General features: G+C 40.6%; 1 protein-coding gene across 1 annotated transcript in view; it reads left to right on the top strand.

The window, feature by feature from the left end:
* LOC110517701 (CD5 antigen-like) overlaps positions 1-23,050 on the top strand; it is a 177,630-nt gene that overhangs the window by 31,634 nt on the left and 122,946 nt on the right. The window contains exon 3 of the mRNA XM_036953910.1: positions 22,757-22,786. Coding sequence (XP_036809805.1) covers positions 22,757-22,786 — 30 coding nt within the window. The remainder of the gene's footprint in view (positions 1-22,756; positions 22,787-23,050) is intronic.

Raw genomic sequence — 23,050 nt, 5'->3', positions numbered from 1 at the left:
TCTAATCCATCTTTCAACGAACGTAACAGTAGGCCTATATTTATATCCACGCTGCACCTTGGTCTAATCCATCTTTCAACGAACGTAACAGTAGGCCTATATTTATATCCACGCTGCACCTTGTCCTATCCATCTTTCAACGAACGTAACAGTAGGCCTATATTTATATCCACGCTGCACCTTGTCCTATCCATCTTTCAACGAACGTAACAGTAGGCCTATATTTATATCCACGCTGCACCTTAGTCTAATCCATCTTTCAACGAACGTAACAGTAGGCCTATATTTATATCCATGCTGCACCTTGGTCTAATCCATCTTTCAACGAACGTAACAGTAGGCCTATATTTATATCCACGCTGCACCTTGGTCTAATCCATCTTTCAACGAACGTAACAGTAGGCCTATATTTATATCCACGCTGCACGTTGGTCTAATCCATCTTTCAACGAACGTAACAGTAGGCCTATATTTATATCCACGCTGCACCTTGGTCTAATCCATCTTTCAACGAACGTAACAGTAGGCCTATATTTATATCCACGCTGCACCTTGTCCTATCCATCTTTCAACGAACGTAACAGTAGGCCTATATTTATATCCACGCTGCACCTTGTCCTATCCATCTTTCAACGAACGTAACAGTAGGCCTATATTTATATCCACGCTGCACCTTAGTCTAATCCATCTTTCAACGAACGTAACAGTAGGCCTATATTTATATCCACGCTGCACCTTGGTCTAATCCATCTTTCAACGAACGTAACAGTAGGCCTATATTTATATCCACGCTGCACCTTGGTCTAATCCATCTTTCAACGAACGTAACAGTAGGCCTATATTTATATCCACGCTGCACCTTGGTCTAATCCATCTTTCAACGAACGTAACAGTAGGCCTATATTTATATCCACGCTGCACCTTGGTCTAATCCATCTTCCAACGAACGTAACAGTAGGCCTATATTTATATCCACGCTGCACCTTGGTCATATCCATCTTTCAACGAACGTAACAGTAGGCCTATATTTATATTCACGCTGCACCTTGGTCTAATCCATCTTTCACCGAACGTAACAGTAGGCCTATATTTATATTCACGCTGCACCTTGGTCTAATCCATCTTTCAACGAACGTAACAGTAGGCCTATATTTATATTCACGCTGCACCTTGGTCTAATCCATCTTTCAACGAACGTAACAGTAGGCCTATATTTATATCCACGCTGCACCTTGGTCTAATCCATCTTTCAACGAACGTAACTGTAGGCCTATATTGCTGTAGTGGTTCTGTGGTTTTCTGTGAAACAAAATGGTTCCTTGGTTCTGGTAAGTTAAAAGATAATCAGAAATACTATGAAACATCCCCAAGACAATAATGAAATTGACAAAATCATAAATGTTATGAAATAAAACTAAACTTGTTGATCAAGTGTAGCAATTTGAAATGCAATGACAGTAAATCAACATTGTAGATGATAAAAGATTTGAATTCAAGTTGAACATTTACTGGTTGTGATAAAGTGCATTCAGAAAGTATTCAGACATCTTGACTTTTAACACATTTTGATATTTTACAGCCTTATTCCAAAATTAATTATATTGTTTTTTTCCCCCCTTAGTCTACACACTATACCCCATAATGACATCACTATACCCCATAATGACATCACTATATCCCATAATGACATCACTATACCCCATAATGACATCACTATATCCCATAATGACATCACTATACCTCATAATGACATCACAATACCCCATAATGACATCACTATACCCCATAATGACATCACAATACCCCATAATGACATCACTATACCCCATAATGACATCACTAAACCCCACAATGACATCACTATACCCAATAATGACATCACAATACCCCATAATGACATCACTAAACCCCATAATGACATCACAATACCCCATAATGACATTACAATACCTCATAATGACCTCACTATACCTCACTATACCCCATACTGACATCACTATACCCCATAATAGCAAACCAAAAACCAGTTTTTAGAAATGTTTGCAAATTTGTAAAAAAAATAAAAAATAAGCAACTGAAATATATTACATTATTCATGCCAGGTTTCCTCCAGATGTGACGCTTATCATTCAGGCCAAAGAATGTTGGTTTCTTCAGACCAGAGGATCTTGTTTCTCATGGTCTGAGAGTCTTTAGGTGCCTTGTGGCACCTTTTGGCAAACTCCAAGCGGGCGGTCATGTTCCTTTTACTGAGGAGTGGCTTCCGTCTGTCCATTCTACCATAACGGCCTGATTTGTGGAGTTCTGCAGAGATTGTTGTCCTTCTGGAAGGTTCTCTCATCTCCACAGAGGAACACTGGAGCTCTGTCAGGGTGACCATCGGGTTCTTGGTCACCTCCCTGACCAAGGCCCTTCTTCCCCGATTACTCAGTTTGGCTGGTCGACCAGCTCTAGCAAGAGTCTTGAAGGCAGAGTTACGAAGAAAAAGCCATATCTCAGACTGGCCAATAGAAATAAAAGATTAAGATGGGCAAAATAACACAGACACTGGACAGAGGAATTCTGCCTAGAAGGCCAGCATCCCGGAGTCGCCTCTTCACTGTTGACGTTGAGGCTGGTGTTTTGCGGGTACTATTTAATGAAGCTGCCAGTTGAGGACTTGTGAGGCGTCTGTTTCTCAAACTAGACTCTCTAATGTACTTGTCCTCTTGCTCAGTTGTGCACTGAGGCCTCCCACTCCTCTTTCTATTCTGGTTAGGGCCAGTTTGCGCTGTTCTGTGAATGGAGTAGTACACAGCGTTGTACGAGATCTTCAGTTTCTTGGCAATTTCTCACATGGAATAGCCTTCATTTCTCAGAACAAGAATAGTCTGATGAGTTTCAGAAGAAAGTTATTTGTTTCTTGCCATTTTGAGCCTGTAATCGAACGCACAAATGCTGATGCTCCAGACACCAACTAGTCTAAACAAGGACAGTTTTATTGCTTCTTTAATCAGAACAACAGTTTTCAGCTATGATAACATAATTGCAAAAGTATTTTCTAATGATCAATTAGCCTTTTAAAATTATAAACTTGGATTAGCTAACACAACGTGCCATTGGAACACAGGAGTGATGGTTGCTGATAATTGGCCTCTGTAGATATTCCATAAAAAATGTGTTGTTTCCATCTACAATAGTCATTTACAACATTTACAATCTCTACACTGTATTTCTGATCAAATTGATGTTATTTTAATGGACAACAAATGTGCTTTTCCTTCAAAAACAAGGACATTTCTAAGTGACACCAAACTGTTGAACGATAGTGTTTTTCTGTTTTTTATTTCTAATAAATTAGCAAAAGATTCTAAATACCTGTTTTTTCTGTGTCATTATGGGGTATTGTGATGTCATTATGGGGTATTGTGATGTAATTATGGGGTATTGTGATGTAATTATGGGGTATTGTGATGTCGTTATGGGGTAATGTGATGTAATTATGGGGTATTGTGATGTAATTATGGGGTATTGTGATGTCGTTATGGGGTAATGTGATGTAATTATGGGGTATTGTGATGTCATTATGGGGTATTGTGATGTAATTATGGGGTATTGTGATGTAATTATGGGGTATTGTGATGTAATTATGGGGTATTGTGATGTCGTTATGGGGTAATGTGATGTAATTATGGGGTATTGTGATGTAATTATGGGGTATTGTGATGTAATTATGGGGTATTGTGATGTCATTATGGGGTATTGTGATGTAATTATGGGGTATTGTGATGTAATTATGGGGTATTGTGATGTAATTATGGGGTATTGTGATGTAATTATGGGGTATTGTGATGTAATTATGGGGTATTGTGATGTAATTATGGGGTATTGTGATGTCATTATGGGGTATTGTGATGTAATTATGGGGTATTGTGATGTAATTATGGGGTATTGTGATGTAATTATGGGGTATTGTGTGTAGATTGATGACGATTGTTTTTAAATTAATATTAGAATAAGGTTATAAAGTAACAAAATTTGAAAAGATAAGGGGTCTGAATACTTTCCTAATGCACCAATATGTACATGAAGGCAGGGTAAAGTGACTAGACATCAGGATAGATAATAATAAGGTATTTGAGGTAGATATGTACATGAAGGCAGGGTAAAGTGACTAGACATCAGGATAGATAATAATAATAAGGTATTTGAGGTAGATATGTACATGAAGGCAGGGTAAAGTGACTAGACATCAGGATAGATAATAATAAGGTAGGAGGGTAGGGGGAAGGAGAGTGGGACGAGAGGGGGAGAAGAGGGGAAGGACGGGAGGGGAGGAGGGTAGGAGGAAGGAGAGGGGGAGGAGAGGAAAGGAAGAGGAGAAGAAAGGAGAAGATTAGATAAAAGGAGAGGGGGAGAAGATGAGATGGGAAGGGGGAGAAGAGGGGAGGAGAAGAGGGGGAAGGAGAGGAGAGGGGGGGCTCAAAACAACTCATGACCTGCAAACATGATATGATTCATGTGTTAGTACTAAAAGCATATGAATATAGTATATTTATTATATATGTGGGTCTCTTAATGTTTGCTGTTTTATCACTCAGAAGAACATGGGCACAATGTAACCAAACACATGTGAAACCTCATAATAAGACTGTCTTCCCATCACATCATGAAAGGTCATGTTGATGTTCATTTTCTCTCTCTTTCTCCTCTGTCTCTCTCTTTCTCCTCAGATCTCCAGGCTCAAAGTGTCAGTCCACCAGGTAGGTAGAGTATAAATCTACAGTGATTATAGCAGTTCAATATTAGTCAACTTTATTATCCCACATGGAGAAATTCATGTGTCCATACAAACTATTCTAAAACCCAATAACAAGTTGTGTTTTATGGAACTACTAATACTTGTCAACCACAAAGCATTACTGCTGTTAGAATAACAGAATCACTGTCATCATCTGTCCTCACCACTGTGTTTTCCTCTCTGCTGTTTACAGCTGAACAATCAGTCAGACTGGTGAATGGGACCACTTCCTGTTCTGGGATAGTGGAAGTCTTCTACAGAGGAGAGTGGTTGGGTCTTTGTAATAGTTGGAGGAGAATGATAAGTGAGACTAAGATTATGTGTAGAGAGCTGGACTGTGGGAATGTTGTAGCTGAATATAGAGTTCTGGTTGAATATAGAAGAAGAAGAGGAGTCAGACTGGGTGGTTGTAGGGGACATGAGTCTACTATTAGAGAGTGTAACAACATCAATGGAGGACCTGGTTTCTGTAATGGTGGATATTATCATCATGTGACCTGTTCAGGTAAGAGACTGGTCATATTGAGAGATGTATTTGTACATTATACAATATTACCATGTATCATGTTTTATGTGTTATTAATTCATTTAAATAGAGGGAGAGATGTCAGATGTATTTAAACATTATATTTGTGTTTGTCATATTGGTTTATGGGAGATGTTCATGGGCAGATCATTGTAGTTCAGATGGTACTGAAGTGAAGCTGCCTGATGGATGTCCAGCTGTTTATTTTCTATAAAGTGAAGTGAACTTATTCCTGTCTCCTACCTGCATTATTCCCAACCCTATCCTGAGTGACTAAGAACCCATTTCTACCTCTTACAGTATCAAACATAGCAAACTACTATCTTTTATCCAACATATTTGTATTTAGTCCTTGACAGTGTCATCAACAAACTGATTGAATGTTCAACCAACTCTTTTTCTCCAGAGTCTGTGCGGCTTGTGGATGGAGCTGGTCTCTGCTCTGGGAGAGTGGAGGTGAAGTCCAATCAGTCCTGGGCCTCAGTGTGTGAAGCTGACTTTGACCGGCAGGATGCAGAGGTAGTCTGTAGGGATCTTGGCTGTAGGGCTCCTGCATCTCTACAGGGGGGGCTCTATGGAGAAGGTGAGGGTCAGACCTGGGATAAAGAGTTCCAGTGTAAAGGCAAAGAGGCCCGTCTCCTGGACTGCGACACCTCAGACAGAGAGAACAACACCTGCCTACCTGGTAATGCTGTTGGACTCACCTGCTCAGGTAAGAAACAGTTTGTCACTCAATCTCACCTGGAGTGAAGAATATGAGAGACAATATAGGTGTGTTTTAGTGAGAAAATAGTAAGATTACTGTCTCTCTCTATTCTTTTCTCAGAGCGTGTTGATGTGAGGCTGGTGGGAGGAGGCAGTCGCTGTGTTGGTGTAGTTGAGCGGTACGACCAGGGAGAGTGGAGGATTGTGGGAGCTGGCTGGGACCAGAAGCATGTAGCTGCAGTAGTGTGTAGACAGCTGGGTTGTGGCTCCAATGTTTCAGTACTTCCTGGACACACTGCTAAAGGGTTTTTAGTGTCCTGTTCTGGGTCTGAGTCTTCACTGAGGGAATGTCTCAGAGGTTATGATCTCCATCCTGGACTCACAGTGATCTGCTCAGGTAATAACAAGATACACTATATTGCCAACAGTAAGGGGACTTTAGTGGATTCGGCTATTTCAGTCACACCTGTTGCTGACAGGTGTATAAAATTGAGCACACAGCCATGCAATCTCCAAAGACAAACATTGGCAGTAAAATGTCCTTCCTGAAGATCTCGGTGACTTTCAAAGTGGCATGTCTAGGAGAAACAACGGCTCAGCTGTGAAGTGGTAGACAACACAAGCTCACAGAACGGACCGCCGAGTGTTGAACCACGTAGAGCATTAAAATAATCCTCTGTTGTAAAACTCACTGCTGAGTTCCACATACTTTAGTCCATGTATTATATCTCCTTCCTGGACTCACAGTGATCTGCTCAGGAAATATCAACATATTATAATTATATTCAACTGATTTCCTTCATTCATACAACTTCCTCTGCACCTCTCATGATGACTGTTTAGCTTGTCAGTCTGCTTTACTAAATAGATCACTCAGTCAAGTAGGAATCAAATACAACTTAAATATCCCAGAATGCTTTTGCATTTGAGTGTTATCTCATTGAACGTCTCTACTCACTACCACTGTCACAAAGAGAGGAGGAGAGGAAGAGGAAGATGGAGAGAGAATATATTTTTATCACTAAGCTCTCACCAGTGATGTCATCATAACCAGTAACCTTTTCTACTCTTGGCCCATCCTGACCCTGACATACAGCATCAGACCTTGTAGATCAGATGGTACTGAAGTGAAGCTGCCTGATGGATGTCCAGCTGTTTATTTTCTATAAAGTGAAGTGAACTTATTCCTGTCTCCTGCCTGCATTATTCCCAACCCGATCCTGAGTGACTAAGAACCCATTTCTACCTCTTACAGTATCAAACATAGCAAACTACAATCTTTTATCCAACATACTTGTGTTTAGTCCTTGACAGTGTCATCAACAAAACTGATTGATTGTTCAACCAACTCTTTTTCTCCAGAGTCTGTGCGGCTTGTGGATGGAGCTGGTCTCTGCTCTGGGAGAGTGGAGGTGAAGTCCAATCAGTCCTGGGCCTCAGTGTGTGAAGCTGACTTTGACCGGCAGGATGCAGAGGTAGTCTGTAGGGATGTTGGCTGTGGGGCTCCTGCAGCTCTACAGGGGGGGCTCTATGGAGAAGGTGAGGGTCAGACCTGGGATAAAGAGTTCCAGTGTAAAGGCAAAGAGTCCCTTCTCCTGTACTGTGACACCTCAGACAGAGAAAACAACACCTGCCCACCTGGTAATGCTGTTGGACTCACCTGCTCAGGTAAGAAACAGTTTGTCACTCAGTCAACATTGTTTCTCACCTGGAGTGAAGAATATGAGAGGCAATATAGGTGTGTTTTAATTGAGAAAATAGTAAGATTACTGTCTCTCTCTTTTATTTTCTCAGAGCCTGATGATGTGAGGCTGGTGGGAGGAGGCAGTCGCTGTGCTGGTGGAGTGGAGTGGTACGACCAGGGAGAGTGGTGGACTGTGGGAGCTGACAGGAATCAGGAGGATGTAGCTGCAGTAGTGTGTAGACAGCTGGGTTGTGGTTCCGCTGTTTCAGTACTACCTGGAAACACCACTAGAGGGATTAGAGTTTTCTGTCCTGGGTCTGAGTCTTCACTGAGGGAGTGTAGAAGAACATATGATCTCCGTCCTGGACTCACCGTGATCTGCTCAGGTAATAACAAAATACACTATATGGCCAAAAGTATGTGGACTTTAGTGGATTTGGCTATTTCAGCCACACCTGACAGGTGTATAAAATTGACCACCTTGCCATGCAATCTCCATAGACAAACATCGGCAGCAAAATGTCCTTACTGAAGATCTCAGTGACTTTAAATGTGGCACATCTAGGAGCAACAACGGCTCAGCTGTGAAGTGGTAGACAACACAAGCTCACAGAACGGACCTCCGAGTGTTGAACCACGTAGAGCGTAAAAATAATCCTCTGTTGTAAAACTCACTGCTGAGTTCCACATAGTTTAGTCCATGTATTATATCTCCTTCCTGGACTCACAGTGATCTGCTCAGGAAATATCAACATATTATAATTATATTCAACTGTTTTCCTTCATTCATACAACTTCCTCTGCACCTCTCATGATGACTGTTTAACTTGTCAGTCTGCTTTACTAAATAGATCACTCAGTCAAGTAGGAATCAAATACACCTTAAATATCCCAGAATGCTTTTGCATGTGAGTGTTATCTCAGTGAACGTCTCTACTCACTACCACTGTCACATGTCATGTTGTTGTCACATCTAAATGAGGAAAGTAGTTGAGGAGCTACGTTTTCTTTTTCTCTCCTCTTGTTCCAGATGTCCTGCTTAAGCCTGATATCAACATATGTTGTCTCAGTGACTGTAGGCCCACTACTCATGTTGCCCTGTGAGGGAGGGTGGCTGGCACTGTTACATGCTGATGTTATTGTCATATCTATAGGAAACTAGTTGAAGAGGTTTTTCTTGTTCTCTTTTATTGTTACAGATCTCCTGGTCCAGCCTGATATCTTCCTGACTGACCCAATGGGAGGGGTCTCCAGGGGCCACCAGGGGCCTGAGATGTTCAGGGGCTACAACTTCACCATCACCTGCTCCACTCAGCCACAGTACCCAGGAGGCTCCTTCCTCCTCACGTTCACCGGCTCCAACAGAACCCAGACCCAGCCAGCTGTCAATCACTCTGCTGCCTTCCTCTTCCCTGCTGCAGATGACTCCCACCAAGGGAACTACAGCTGTGTTTATGAGAATTATGTTTTCTCTCATAACTTCTCCTCTGAGAGTGAGCTCCTCTCCCTCACCATCACAGGTAACTGAACATGAACCAGACTTATGACTTTGTCATTGACAGATTTCCCACAGATCTATGTGATGATGACCAGTCCCTTCATCAAAGGTGTTTCTGTTTGCAGCCTCTCCTCTACCAGCCTTCATCATCAGACACGTTGTAGTGCTGCTGATCCTACTGACAGCCATCACCACTTCCTACCTGTACTACAAGGTAAAGACGTTTACTCAGATGTTACAAGTCATTTAAACTAGAGGGAGAGGGAGAGGGGGTGAGGGGGAGGGAGAGAGAATGGAGATACTAGAGAGTAAATGTCTGACTGTTGGTGCTGTGTCTCCCTAGCCCACCAGGAGGCAGAAGAGAGTGAACAGGGTGAGCAGCATGGATCTTTATGTCAATGCCATGGAGATGGTCTCTCTGAGCTCCAGAGCTGAAGCTGGACCGGGAGAGGAGAGAGCAGCCCAGGGGACAGAGTAGGAGTAAAATTTACGCTGACCCTACATGCTGATCTTAGGTCAGTTTTCTGTTTTAAATCGATGGTCAGCAGTGGACTGGTGTTTAAAATGTGGTGACAAACCCGAAGTGGTTCTAATTTTAATAACAAGTTCAGAATTAGTTTCTCTTTCTAGAACCTTGGAAGAAATCTAAAAGGAGTGACTGCAACCACCATTATTCATTTAGTTTGGTTTTTAACACCAGAGAAACATGGGGTTCTGGGTAACATGGGTTTCTGGGTAACATGGGGTTTTGGTAACATGGGGTTTTGGGTAACATGGTGTTTTGGGTAACATGGTGTTTTGGGTAACATGGGGTTTTGGGTAACATGGGGTTTGGGTAACATGGGGTTTGGGTAACATGGGGTTTTGGTAACTTGGGGTTTTGGTAACTTGGGGTTTTGGGTAACATGGGGTTTTGGATAACATGGGGTTTTGGTAACATGGGATTTTGGGTAACATGGGATTTTGGGTAACATGGGGTTTTGGGTAACATGGGGTTTGGGGGAACATGGGGTTTGGGGGAACATGGGGTTTGGGGGAACATGGGGTTTTGTTAACATGGGATTTTGGTAACAATCGGTTTTTAATTATTTTAAGAGAGCAGCTTAATTACGTCTGTTTCATGTTCCAGTATTGCTTCTTATCTTTATTTTTTTTGTCTTATTTAGTGTCTCTTAGATTCTTTATCTTATTTAGTGTCTCTTAGATTCTTTATCTTATTTAGTGTCTCTTAGATTCTTTATCTTATTTAGTGTCTCTTAGATTCTTTATCTTATTTAGTGTCTCTTAGATTCTTTATCTTATTTAGTGTCTCTTAGATTCTTTACCTTATTTAGTGTCTCTTAGATTCTTTATCTTATTTAGTGTCTCTTAGATTCTTCATCTTATTTAGTGTCTCGTAGATTCTTTATCTTATTTAGTGTCTCTTAGATTCTTTATCTTATTTAGTGTCTCTTAGATTCTTTATCTTATTTAGTGTCTCTTAGATTCTTTATCTTATTTAGTGTCTCTTAGATTCTTTACCTTATTTAGTGTCTCTTAGATTATTTATCTTATTTAGTGTCTCTTAGATTCTTTATCTTATTTAGTGTCTCTTAGATTCTTTATCTTGAAGTGTTTCCATTATTAGTCCAGCTATTATTATAATCATCTGTTCATTCTTTGTATTTTGAAAATGTTTTTAATAAAGGGGTTTGTTGTTGTTTACCTCTCATGATGTTATTGATTATAAACGTTATGATTTTGATTATGATGTAGATTAGTGTTATGTTGTTAGTAGTATAGAGATGTTATTGATTATAAATGTTATGATATTGATTATTGATTATGATGTAGATTGTTGTTTTGATGTTGCTCTCTAAACTGCCATGTAATCAACTGAATGTTTTTATTAAAATTACAGGCTGTCAGTCTTGTGTGATTTAATTATTAGACAGACTACAACATACAGTATGAATGAACTGAGATCAGTCTGTGTGATTCCCCTCTTGGACAGACTACAACATACAGTATGAATTAACTGAGATCAGTCTGTGTGATTCCCCTCTTGGACAGACTACAACATACAGTATGAATTAACTGGTCATACATTTGGCAGGAGGATAGGAAGTGCATCTCAGTTTCCACCTCATTTTGTGGGTTGTGTGCACACAGCCTGTCTTCTCTGGAGAGCCAGGTACTGACCTGTATATAGTCCTGCTGTTGTTATTTTACTGTTGCTCTTTAATTACTTTTTACTCTTTAATGACTTGTTACAGGCCAACCCAAGTGGTACTGTTCAGTAGGATAATAGTAGACCAACCCAAGTGGTACTGTTCAGTAGGATAATAGTAGGCCAACCCAAGCTGTACTGTTCAGTAGGATAATAGTAGACCAACCCAAGTGGTACTGTTCAGTAGGATAATAGTAGACCAACCCAAGTAGTACTGTTCAGTAGGATAATAGTAGACCAACCCAAGCTGTACTGTTCAGTAGGATAATAGTAGACCAACTCAAGCTGTGCTGTTCAGTAGGATAATAGACCAACCCAAGCTGTACTGTTCAGTAGGATAATAGTAGACCAACCCAAGCTGTACTGTTCAGTAGGATAATAGACCAACCCAAGCTGTACTGTTCAGTAGGATAATAGTAGACCAACCCAAGCTGTACTGTTCAGTAGGATAATAGTAGACCAACCCAAGCTGTACTGTTCAGTAGGATAATAGTAGACCAACCCAAGCTGTACTGTTCAGTAGGATAATAGTAGACCAACCCAAGCTGTACTGTTCAGTAGGATAATAGTAGACCAACCAAAGCTGTACTGGTCAGTAGGATAGTAGTAGACCAACCCAAGTGGTACTGTTCAGTAGGATAATAGACCAACCCAAGCTGTACTGGTCAGTAGGATAATAGTAGACCAACCCAAACTGTACTGTTCAGTAGGATAATAGTAGACCAACCCAAGCTGTACTGTTCAGTAGGATAATAGACCAACCCAAGCTGTACTGGTCAGTAGGATAATAGTAGACCAACCCAAGCTGTACTGTTCAATAGGATAATAGACCAACCCAAGCTGTACTGGTCAGTAGGATAATAGTAGACCAACCCAAGTGGTACTGTTCAGTAGGATAATAGTAGACCAACCCAAGCTGTACTGTTCAATAGGATAATAGACCAACCCAAGCTGTACTGGTCAGTAGGATAATAGTAGACCAACCCAAGCTGTACTGTTCAGTAGGATAATAGTAGACCAACCAAAGCTGTACTGGTCAGTAGGATAATAGTAGACCAACCCAAGTGGTACTGTTCAGTAGGATAATAGTAGACCAACCCAAGTGGTACTGTTCAGTAGGACAATAGTAGAACAACCCAAGCTGTACTGTTCAGTAGGATAATAGTAGACCCACCCAAGCTGTACTGTTCAGTGGGATAATAGTAGACCAACCCAAGTGGTACTGTTCAGTAGGATAATAGTAGACCAACCGAAGCTGTACTGTTCAGTGGGATAATAGTAGACCAACCCAAGTGGTACTGTTCAGTAGGATAATAGTAGACCAACCCAAGCAGTACTGTTCAGTAGGATAATAGACCAACCAAAGCTGTACTGGTCAGTAGGATAATAGACCAACCCAAGCTGTACTGTTCAGTAGGATAATAGACAAACCCAAGCTGTACTGTTCAGTAGGATAATAGTAGACCAACCCAAGCTGTACTGGTCAGTAGGATAATAGTAGACCAACCGAAGTGGTACTGTTCAGTAGGATAATAGTAGACCAACCCAAGTGGTACTGGTCAGTAGGATAATAGTAGACCAACCCAAGTTGTACTGTTCAGTAGGATAATAGTAGACCAACCCAAGCTGTACTGTTCAGTAGGATAATAGTAGACCAACCCAAGCTGTACTGTTCAGTAGGATAATAGTAGACCAACCCAAGCTGTACTGTTCAGTAGGATAATAGTAGACCAACCCAAGCTGTACTGTTCAGTAGGATAATAGTAGACCAACCCAAGCTGTGCTGTTCAGTAGGATAATAGTAGACCAACTCAAGTGGTACTGTTCAGTAGGATAATAGTAGACCAACCCAAGCTGTGCTGTTCAGTAGGATAATAGTAGACCAACTCAAGCTGTACTGTTCAGTAGGATAATAGTAGACCAACCCAAGCTGTACTGTTCAGTAGTATAATAGTAGACCTTTTATTGAAACAGAGAAACTGAGTCAGAAATTCACAAATTCAGAATTTCAGGTTTTTGTTCTCAAAGTCAGAAACAGAAAAACAATCAATTGTTCTAAGTCCATAACAATACTTACAAAAGGAGACCACTTTTGAGGTTTGGGGAAAATCTAAGAAATTTACATTTTTGAGAGTAGTTCCCCTTCAATTCAAGTGTGAACCTGTAGTACAGACACCTAGCACTATTGTTGTATTAGCAGTGTTTATATAGTACAGGCATCTAGCACTATTGTTGGATTAGCAGTGTTTATATAGTACAGACACCTACACTATTATTGTATTAGCAGTGTTTATATAGTACAGACACCTAGCACTATTGTTGGATTAGCAGTGTTTATATAGTACATACACTATTGTTGGATTAGCAGTGTTTATATAGTACAGACACCTAGCACTATTGTTGGATTAGCAGTGTTTATATAGTACAGACACCTAGCACTATTGTTGGATTAGCAGTGTTTATATAGTACAGACACCTAGCACTATTGTTGGATTAGCAGTGTTTATATAGTACAGACACCTAGCACTATTGTTGGATTAGCAGTGTTTATATAGTACAGACACCTAGCACTATTGTTGGATTAGCAGTGTTCATATAGTACAGACACCTAGCACTATTGTTGGATTAACAGTGTTTATATAGTACAGACACCTAGCACTATTGTTGGATTTGCAGTGTTTATATAGTACAGACACCTAGCACTATTGTTGGATTAACAGTGTTTATATAGTACAGACACCTAGCACTATTGTTGGATTTGCAGTGTTTATATAGTATAGACACCTACACTATTGTTGGATTAACAGTGTTTATATAGTACAGACACCTAGCACTATTGTTGGATTAGCAGTGTTTATATAGTACAGACATCTAGCACTATTGTTGGATTAGCAGTGTTTATATAGTACAGACACCTAGCACTATTGTTGGATTAGCAGTGTTTATATAGTACAGAAATCTTGTGTTTATTTGACTCTGATGATAAAGAAATATAAAATATTCCTGTAAAGGACTGTGTTAAATATTTAGGAATACATCTGTCAAAAAACACTTAGTCAGACAACACATGAATTTCTCTCCTAAAATTAAGAAAACCCAAAATATATGTAATAATTGTCTACAAAGAGATGTTTCTATACTTGGGAGAGTACTTCTGTCCAAGGCAGAGGGACTGTCTGGTTTTGTGTACCCCTCATTATCTTTATGTGTAAATCCTGCTACTTGTAAAGAGATCAACAAGACCTTTCTTGACTTCATCTGGAAAAATAAATCTCACCAACTAAGAGTCAGTCCTCTAATAAAAGAGCTGAAGGAGGTCTGGAAGTGTTGGACTTTGTGACATAAATAACACTTTCAAGATCAACTGGTTGAAAAGATGTTTGATCAATACTGATTCAATATGGTATTTAATTCACCCAGAGACTGGATCTACTTATCCACATCTACTGTGTCCCCATCCAGAGACTGGACCTACTTATCCACATCTACTGTGTCCCCATCCAGAGACTGGACCTACTTATCCACATCTACTGTGTCCCCATCCAGAGACTGGACCTACTTATCCACATCTACTGTGTCCCCATCCAGAGACTGGACCTACTTATCCACATCTACTGTGTCCCCATCCAGAGACTGGACCTACTTATCCACATCTACTGTGTCCCCATCCAGAGACTGGACCTACTTATCCACATCTACTGTGTCCCCATCCAACAGCACACTTTCAAACATAACATCTACCGGCAGCCTAGGGGTGTGTCCGAACATCAAGGAGAGGGGTGGAAACCCAGTAGTCTCGCCCACCCAGTGTGCGATTCAGACGTTCTGCTTGGCCGTTACCCATGGGATGGTAAGGTTTGGTGTGGGACTTTTCAACACCAGATAACTGAAGCAATTCTACACTAAGTAAACTCTCAAAGTCAGTTAGGTTTCACCAACAAGCTTTACTGGCCTGGAAAATATGTTTCCTGCACAATTCCCCCCCCCACAATTTTGTGAAAACCTTGCAAGATACTTATTTACCATTATGAACACTGTCCATGTTCTACATGGAGGATATAATATGTTACTATTATGAACACTGCCCATGTTTTACATGGAGGATATAATATGTTACCATTATGAACACTGCCCATGTTTAACATGGAGGATATAATATGTTACCATTATGAACACTGCCCATGTTTTACATGGAGGATATAATATGTTACCATTATGAACACTGCCCATGTTTAACATGGAGGATATAATATGTTACCATTATGAACACTGCCCATGTTCTACATGGAGGATATAATATGTTACCATTATGAACACTGCCCATGTTCTACATGGAGGATATAATATGTTACCATTATGAACACTGCCCATGTTTTACATGGAGGATATAATATGTTACCATTATGAACACTGCCCATGTTCTACATGGAGGATATAATATGTTACCATTATGAACACTGCCCATGTTCTACATGGAGGATATAATATGTTACCATTATGAACACTGCCCATGTTCTACATGGAGGATATAATATGTTACCATTATGAACAATGCCCATGTTCTACATGGAGGATATAATATGTTACCATTATGAACACTGCCCATGTTTAACATGGAGGATATAATATGTTACCATTATGAACACTGCCCATGTTTTACATGGAGGATATAATATGTTACCATTATGAACACTGTCCATGTTTTACATGGAGGATATAATATGTTACTATTATGAACACTGCCCATGTTCTACATGGAGGATATAATATGTTACCATTATGAACACTGCCCATGTTCTACATGGAGGATATAATATGTTACCATTATAAACACTGCCCATGTTCTACATGGAGGATATAATATGTTACCATTATGAACACTGCCCATGTTCTACATGGAGGATATAATATGTTACCATTATGAACACTGCCCATGTTTAACATGGAGGATATAATATGTTACTATTGCAATGACAACAAAACCACTGAAATGATTGTGATTTTTTAAATTCTTGTTGCCAAATACTTTATACACAAACAAACATTCCAAAATTCTATACCAAAATTACACATTTTTCTGATTGAATTTAAATATTTTATTAAAACATTAACCCTAGTGAATAACAACAAGAATAACATTTTCCTGAATCATTATAGATTTTTTCAGAGTGATAACAACTACACTAAAATAGTTAATGTTTTATTACTTCATTGATATTTTGTGTGTTTTAGTATTTTCTAGTTGATACTAGTTCTGTTTTGTATGATGTAACAATGCAAATTGTTGGTCTGTATTTTGAATCAAAAAATAAATATATAAAATTTAATTAAAATAAAAAGACACATCGTCATCTGGTGACTGGAGGGGAAACACAGTTGAGGAACCAAAAGTTTATTTTCATTTATTTCATAAAAGTGTAATATTATATTAAGTCATTCAAAGAGAAGCATGTGTTGATTTATTCGTGTTTAATGAGTGATAATTTAAAACAAACTTTAGATCCACTACATATTTACATTGAACCATAGTTCTGACATGGATCATTTAGACCCACTACATATTTACATTGAACCATAGTTCTGACATGGATCATTTTGACCCACTACATATTTACATTGAACCATAGTTCTGACATGGATCATTTAGACCCACTACATATTTACATTGAACCAGAGTTCTGACATGGATCATTTAGACCCACTACATATTTACATTGAACCATAGTTCTGACATGGATCATTTAGACCCACTACATATTTACATTGAACCAGAGTTCTGACATGGATCATTTAGACCCACTACATATTTACATTGAACCATAGTTCTGACATGGATCATTTTGACCCACTACATATTTACATTGAACCATAGTTCTGACATGGATCATTTAGACCCACTACATATTTACATTGAACCATAGTTCTGACATGGATCATTTAGACCCACTACATATTTACATTGAACCATAGTTCTGACATGGATCATTTAGACCCACTACATATTTACATTGAACCATAGTTCTGACATGGATCATTTAGACCCACTACATATTTACATTGAACCATAGTTCTGACATGGATCATTTAGACCCACTACATATTTACATTGAACCATAGTTCTGACATGGATCATTTTGACCCACTACATATTTACATTGAACCATAGTTCTGACATGGATCATTTAGACCCACTACATATTTACATTGAACCAGAGTTCTGACATGGATCATTTAGACCCACTACATATTTACATTGAACCATAGTTCTGACATGGATCATTTAGACCCACTACATATTTACATTGAACCATAGTTCTGACATGGATCATTTAGACCCACTACATATTTACATAGAACCATAGTTCTGACATGGATCATTTAGACCCACTACATATTTACATTGAACCATAGTTCTGACATGGATCATTTTGACCCACTATATATTTACATTGAACCATAGTTCTGACATGGATCATTTAGACCCACTACATATTTACATTGAACCATAGTTCTGACATGGATCATTTAGACCCACTACATATTTACATTGAACCAGAGTTCTGACATGGATCATTTAGACCCACTACATATTTACATTGAACCATAGTTCTGACATGGATCATTTAGACCCACTACATATTTACATTGAACCAGAGTTCTGACATGGATCATTTAGACCCACTACATATTTACATTGAACCATAGTTCTGACATGGATCATTTTGACCCACTACATATTTACATTGAACCATAGTTCTGACATGGATCATTTAGACCCACTACATATTTACATTGAACCATAGTTCTGACATGGATCATTTAGACCCACTACATATTTACATTGAACCATAGTTCTGACATGGATCATTTAGACCCACTACATATTTACATTGAACCATAGTTCTGACATGGATCATTTTGACCCACTACATATTTACATTGAACCATAGTTCTGACATGGATCATTTTGACCCACTACATATTTACATTGAACCATAGTTCTGACATGGATCATTTTGACCCACTACATATTTACATTGAACCATAGTTCTGACATGGATCATTTAGACCCACTACATATTTACATTCAATCAGAGTTCTGACATGGATCATTTTGACCCCAGAGGCATATCTTTTATCACAGCCAAAATGTGGTTTATTCCATTTTTCATGACTTTGTCAATCAACTTGTTCTTAATACATCTAAATCCTGGTTTAGTGTTTCTGTATCAATATGGACTTTTAACAAATTAAAATCCTTTGTACTCCAACTACAATGTTAAAACATTCTACATTGTGACATCATTAAAATACTGCTTCTACAATGTTTAAACATTCTACATTGTGACATCATTAAAACACTCCTACTACAATGTTAAAACATTCTACATTGTGACATCATTAAAATACTCCTTCTACAATGTTTAAACATTCTACATTGTGACATCATTAAAACACTCCTACTACAATGTTAAAACATTCTACATTATGACATCATTAAAATACTCCCACTACAATGTTAAAACATTCTACATTGTGACATCATTAAAATACACCTACTACAATGTTTAAACATTCTACATTGTGACATCATTAAAACACTCCTACTACAATGTTAAAACATTCTACATTGTGACATCATTAAAATACTCCTACTACAATGTTAAAACATTCTACATTGTGACATCATTAAAATACTCCTACTACAATGTTAAAACATTCTACATTGTGACATCATTAAAATACTCCTACTACAATGTTAAAACAATCTACATTGTGACATCATTAAAATACTGCTACAATGTGAAAAAACATTCTACATTGTGACATCATTAAAATACTCCTTCTACAATGTTAAAACATTCTACATTGTGACATCAATAAAATACTCCTACTACAATGTGAAAACATTGTGACATCATTAAAATACTCCCACTACAATGTAGAATGTTTTTACAATGTAGAATGTTTGCACACAATGCACATGATTTTGGATTGAGATGTTTGACGAGCAGGTGTCCACATACTTTTGTTGATTTCGTGTATATACTGCAGGCAGGCAGGCAGGCCCTCCTCTCCTCTTCTCCCCCTCTTCTCCCCCCCCTCCTCTCCTCTTCTCCCCCCCTTCTCCCCCCCCCTCTCCTCTTCTCACCCCTCCTCTCCTCTTCTCCCTTCTCTCCTCTCCTCTTCTCCCCCTCTCATCTCCTCTTCTCCCCCCTCTCCTCTCCTCTTCTCCCCCTCCTCTCCTCTTCTCCCTTCTCTCCTCTCCTCTTCTCCCCCTCTCCTCTCCTCTTCTCCCTTCTCTCCTCTCCTCTTCTCCCCCCTCTCCTCTCCTCTTCTCCCTTCTCTCCTCTTCTCTCCCCTCTCCTCTTCTCCCTTCTCTCCTCTCCTCTTCTCTCCCCTCTCCTCTTTTCCTTTCTCTCCTCTCCTCTTCTCTCGCCTCTCCTCTTCTCCCTTCTCCCCTCTCCTCTTCTCCCTTCTCTCCTCTCCTCTTCTCCCTTCTCTCCTCTCCTCTTCTCCCTTCTCTCCTCTCCTCTTCTCCCTTCTCTCCTCTCCTCTTCTCCCCCTCTCATCTCCTCTTCTCCCCCCTCTCCTCTCCTCTTCTCCCCCTCCTCTCCTCTTCTCCCTTCTCTCCTCTCCTCTTCTCCCCCTCTCCTCTCCTCTCCTCCCTTCTCTCCTCTCCTCTTCTCCCCCCTCTCCTCTCCTCTTCTCCCTTCTCTCCTCTTCTCTCCCCTCTCCTCTTCTCCCTTCTCTCCTCTCCTCTTCTCTCCCCTATCCTCTTTTCCCTTCTCTCCTCTCCTCTTCTCTCGCCTCTCCTCTTCTCCCTTCTCCCCTCTCCGCTTCTCCCTTCTCTCCTCTCCTCTTCTCCCTTCTCTCCTCTCCTCTTCTCCCTTCTCTCCTCTCCTCTTCTCCCTTCTATCCTCTCCCCTTCTCCTTTCTCTCCTCTCCCCTTCTCCCTTCTCCCCTCTCCTCTTCTCCCTTCTCCTCTCCTCTTCTCCCTTCTCTCCTCTCCTCTTCTCCCTTCTCTCCTCTCCTCTTCTCCCTTCTCTCCTCTCCTCTTCTCCCTTCTCTCCTCTCCTCTTCTCCATTCTCTCCTCTCCTCTTCTTCCTTCTCTCCTCTCCTCATCTCCCCCCTCTCCTCTTCTCCCCCCTCTCCTCTCCTCTTCTGCCCCCTCTCCTCTCCTTTTCTCCCCCCCCACCCCTCCTCTCCTCCCTCTCCTCTCCTCATCTCCCCCCTCTCCTCTTCTCCCCCTCTCCTCTTCTCCTCCCTCTCCTCTCCTCTTCTCCCCCTCTCCTCTTCTCCTCCCTCTCCTCTCCTCTTCTCCCCCTTTTCCCTTCTTCTACCTCCCCTTACTTTATTTAATATAAATTAAAGGCTGGGAGGGAGACAGAGAGGGGGAGGGGAAGGGAAGTAGGGTAGAGAGGGAGGAGGGGGAGAGAGAGAGAATATATTTGTATCACTGTCTTCTCACCAGTGACGTCATCACAACCAGTAACCTGTTCCTCTCTTATCCCAGCCTGACCCTGACATATAGCATCAGGCCTGTTGAGTTGACTTGGGTAACAGACCTCTAGCTTCTACACCACATCCCCCCTTCTCCTGCTCTAACATGAGACCTCATCAGTACTAATTTTGGGTGCTGGTACTGTTTATATTTAGGTGCTGTAACATTAAGCCAATATTCTATAAGAGGTGAACTCAAGCAGTAGAAAGTTAGAGGTGATATTATAGGACACACTATGTGAAACGTTGCTGCTCTGTCAGCAGTTTCCTTTGGAGTTTTTTTAACATATCAGTTTGCTGTAGTGTGTTCAACCACTGATCCAAGATAAGTTGCTAAGAAGTTAATCTCACATCATTGAAGTTAGGACGTAATGAGAGAGAAGTCATATAGCCTAGCAGTATTTTCCACTCTTCAGTCCACTCTTTATGACAGCAGACTGTGGAGCCCCAGTTAGAGGCAGATATGATACCTGCAGTGGTACTGATGACCCTGTTGTGGAGCGCAGGTAGGATTTTGTTACACTTATATACACTTGTGACAGTTACTGAGATATGATTTGATATTGTAAGATACATTATAATTTGCAGGGTTAGTAAAATAACATACAACTGGAAGCAAACAGTAAAAATGTGTCTCAAAGCAGGACAATGATGTGATCACCTGTAAATGTACTTTACTGTAGTCTAACTGTCCATCTGGGGACAGGCACTAATGTCAGTTAAGTTGTGATGGTGTCCTGCATCTGACTGTTGTATATTCAGTGTGTCAATGATTGATTGTATCTGTCTCTATGTAAATGAATGAGAGTATATATTATGTATTATATATTATATTGGTGTTATGTTAGAGTAGGAGAAGGGAGGGGTGTAGATGATAGAGGTATATGAGCTGAGTCAAGATCAACAGGTCCAACACTATGAGAGAGAGAGAGAGAGAATGAGAGAGAGAGAGAGAGAGAGATGAGAAGAGAGGAGGGGTGGGGAGAGAGGAGGGTTGGGGAGAGAGATTTGAGGAGGAGGAGAGAGGAGGGTTGGGGAGAGAGGAGGGTTGGGGAGAGAGATTTGAGGAGGAGGAGAGAGAAACGGAGGAGAGAGAGAGGTTATGGAGAGAGGAGGGTTGGGGAGAGAGAAAGGGAGGGGAGAGAGAAAGGAGGGCATAGAGCAAGATAGGTGAGAGAGGAGGGTAGGGGAGAGAGGAGGGTAGAGGAAGAGAATTGAGAAGGGGAAAAGAGGGGTGGGGAGAGGAGGGTAGGGGAGAGAGATTTGAGAAGGAGGAAAGAGGGAAGGAGAGAGGAGGGTAGACACGAGAGAAGGGTAGAGGAGAGAGGATGGTAGGGGATAGAGGGTAGGGTATAGAGAAGGGGAGGGGAGAAAGGAGGGAAGGGGAGAGTGGAGGATAGGAGAGAGAGGGTAGAGTAGAGATGATGGGAGGGAGGGGATAGAGAGATTTGCAGAGGAGAGAAGAGGGTAGGGGAGAGAGGAGGGTAGGGGAGAGAGGAGGGTGGAGGAGAGAAGAGGGTAGGGGAGAGTGGAGGGTAGGGGAGAGAGGAGGGTGGAGGAGAGAAGAGGGTAGGGGAGAGAGGAGGGTGGAGGAGAGATGGGGAATGTGTTTAAACATGGGTGTTGTTGCACCATACCAACGATAAGCCTGTCTTCCCCATCATATCATGAAAGGTCATGTTATGTTGATTTAACCTCTGCCTCTCTTCCTCTGACTCCACCCTTTCTCTCTATCTCTCTGTCTCTCTCTCCCTTTCTCCTCTGTCTCTCTCTTCCTCTGACTCCACCCTTTCTCTCTATCTCTCTGTCTCTCTCTCCCTTTCTCCTCTGTCTCTCTCTTTCTCCTCAGACCTCCAGGCTCAAAGCGTCAGTCCACCAGGTAGGTAGAGAATAAATCTACAGTGATTATAGCAGTTCAATATTAGTAAACTTTATTATACCACATGAAGAAAGTCATGTGTCCATACAAACCATTCTAAAACCCAATAACAAGTAGTGTTTTATGGAACTACTTATACTTGACATGTTATATATTATTTTGGTCTGATGTTAAAGTAGGAGAAGGGGGGTGTAGATGATAGAGGTCTGTTACCAAGGCAACAGGTCTGATGCTATCTGTCAGGAAGAGAGAGAGAGGAACAGA

The sequence above is a fragment of the Oncorhynchus mykiss genome, chromosome 19 (assembly GCF_013265735.2).
Source record: "Oncorhynchus mykiss isolate Arlee chromosome 19, USDA_OmykA_1.1, whole genome shotgun sequence".
NCBI classification, from domain to species: domain Eukaryota; kingdom Metazoa; phylum Chordata; class Actinopteri; order Salmoniformes; family Salmonidae; genus Oncorhynchus; species Oncorhynchus mykiss.
The sequence above is the reverse complement of the archived record's forward strand: the minus strand, read 5'-3'. Positions and strand labels throughout refer to the sequence as shown.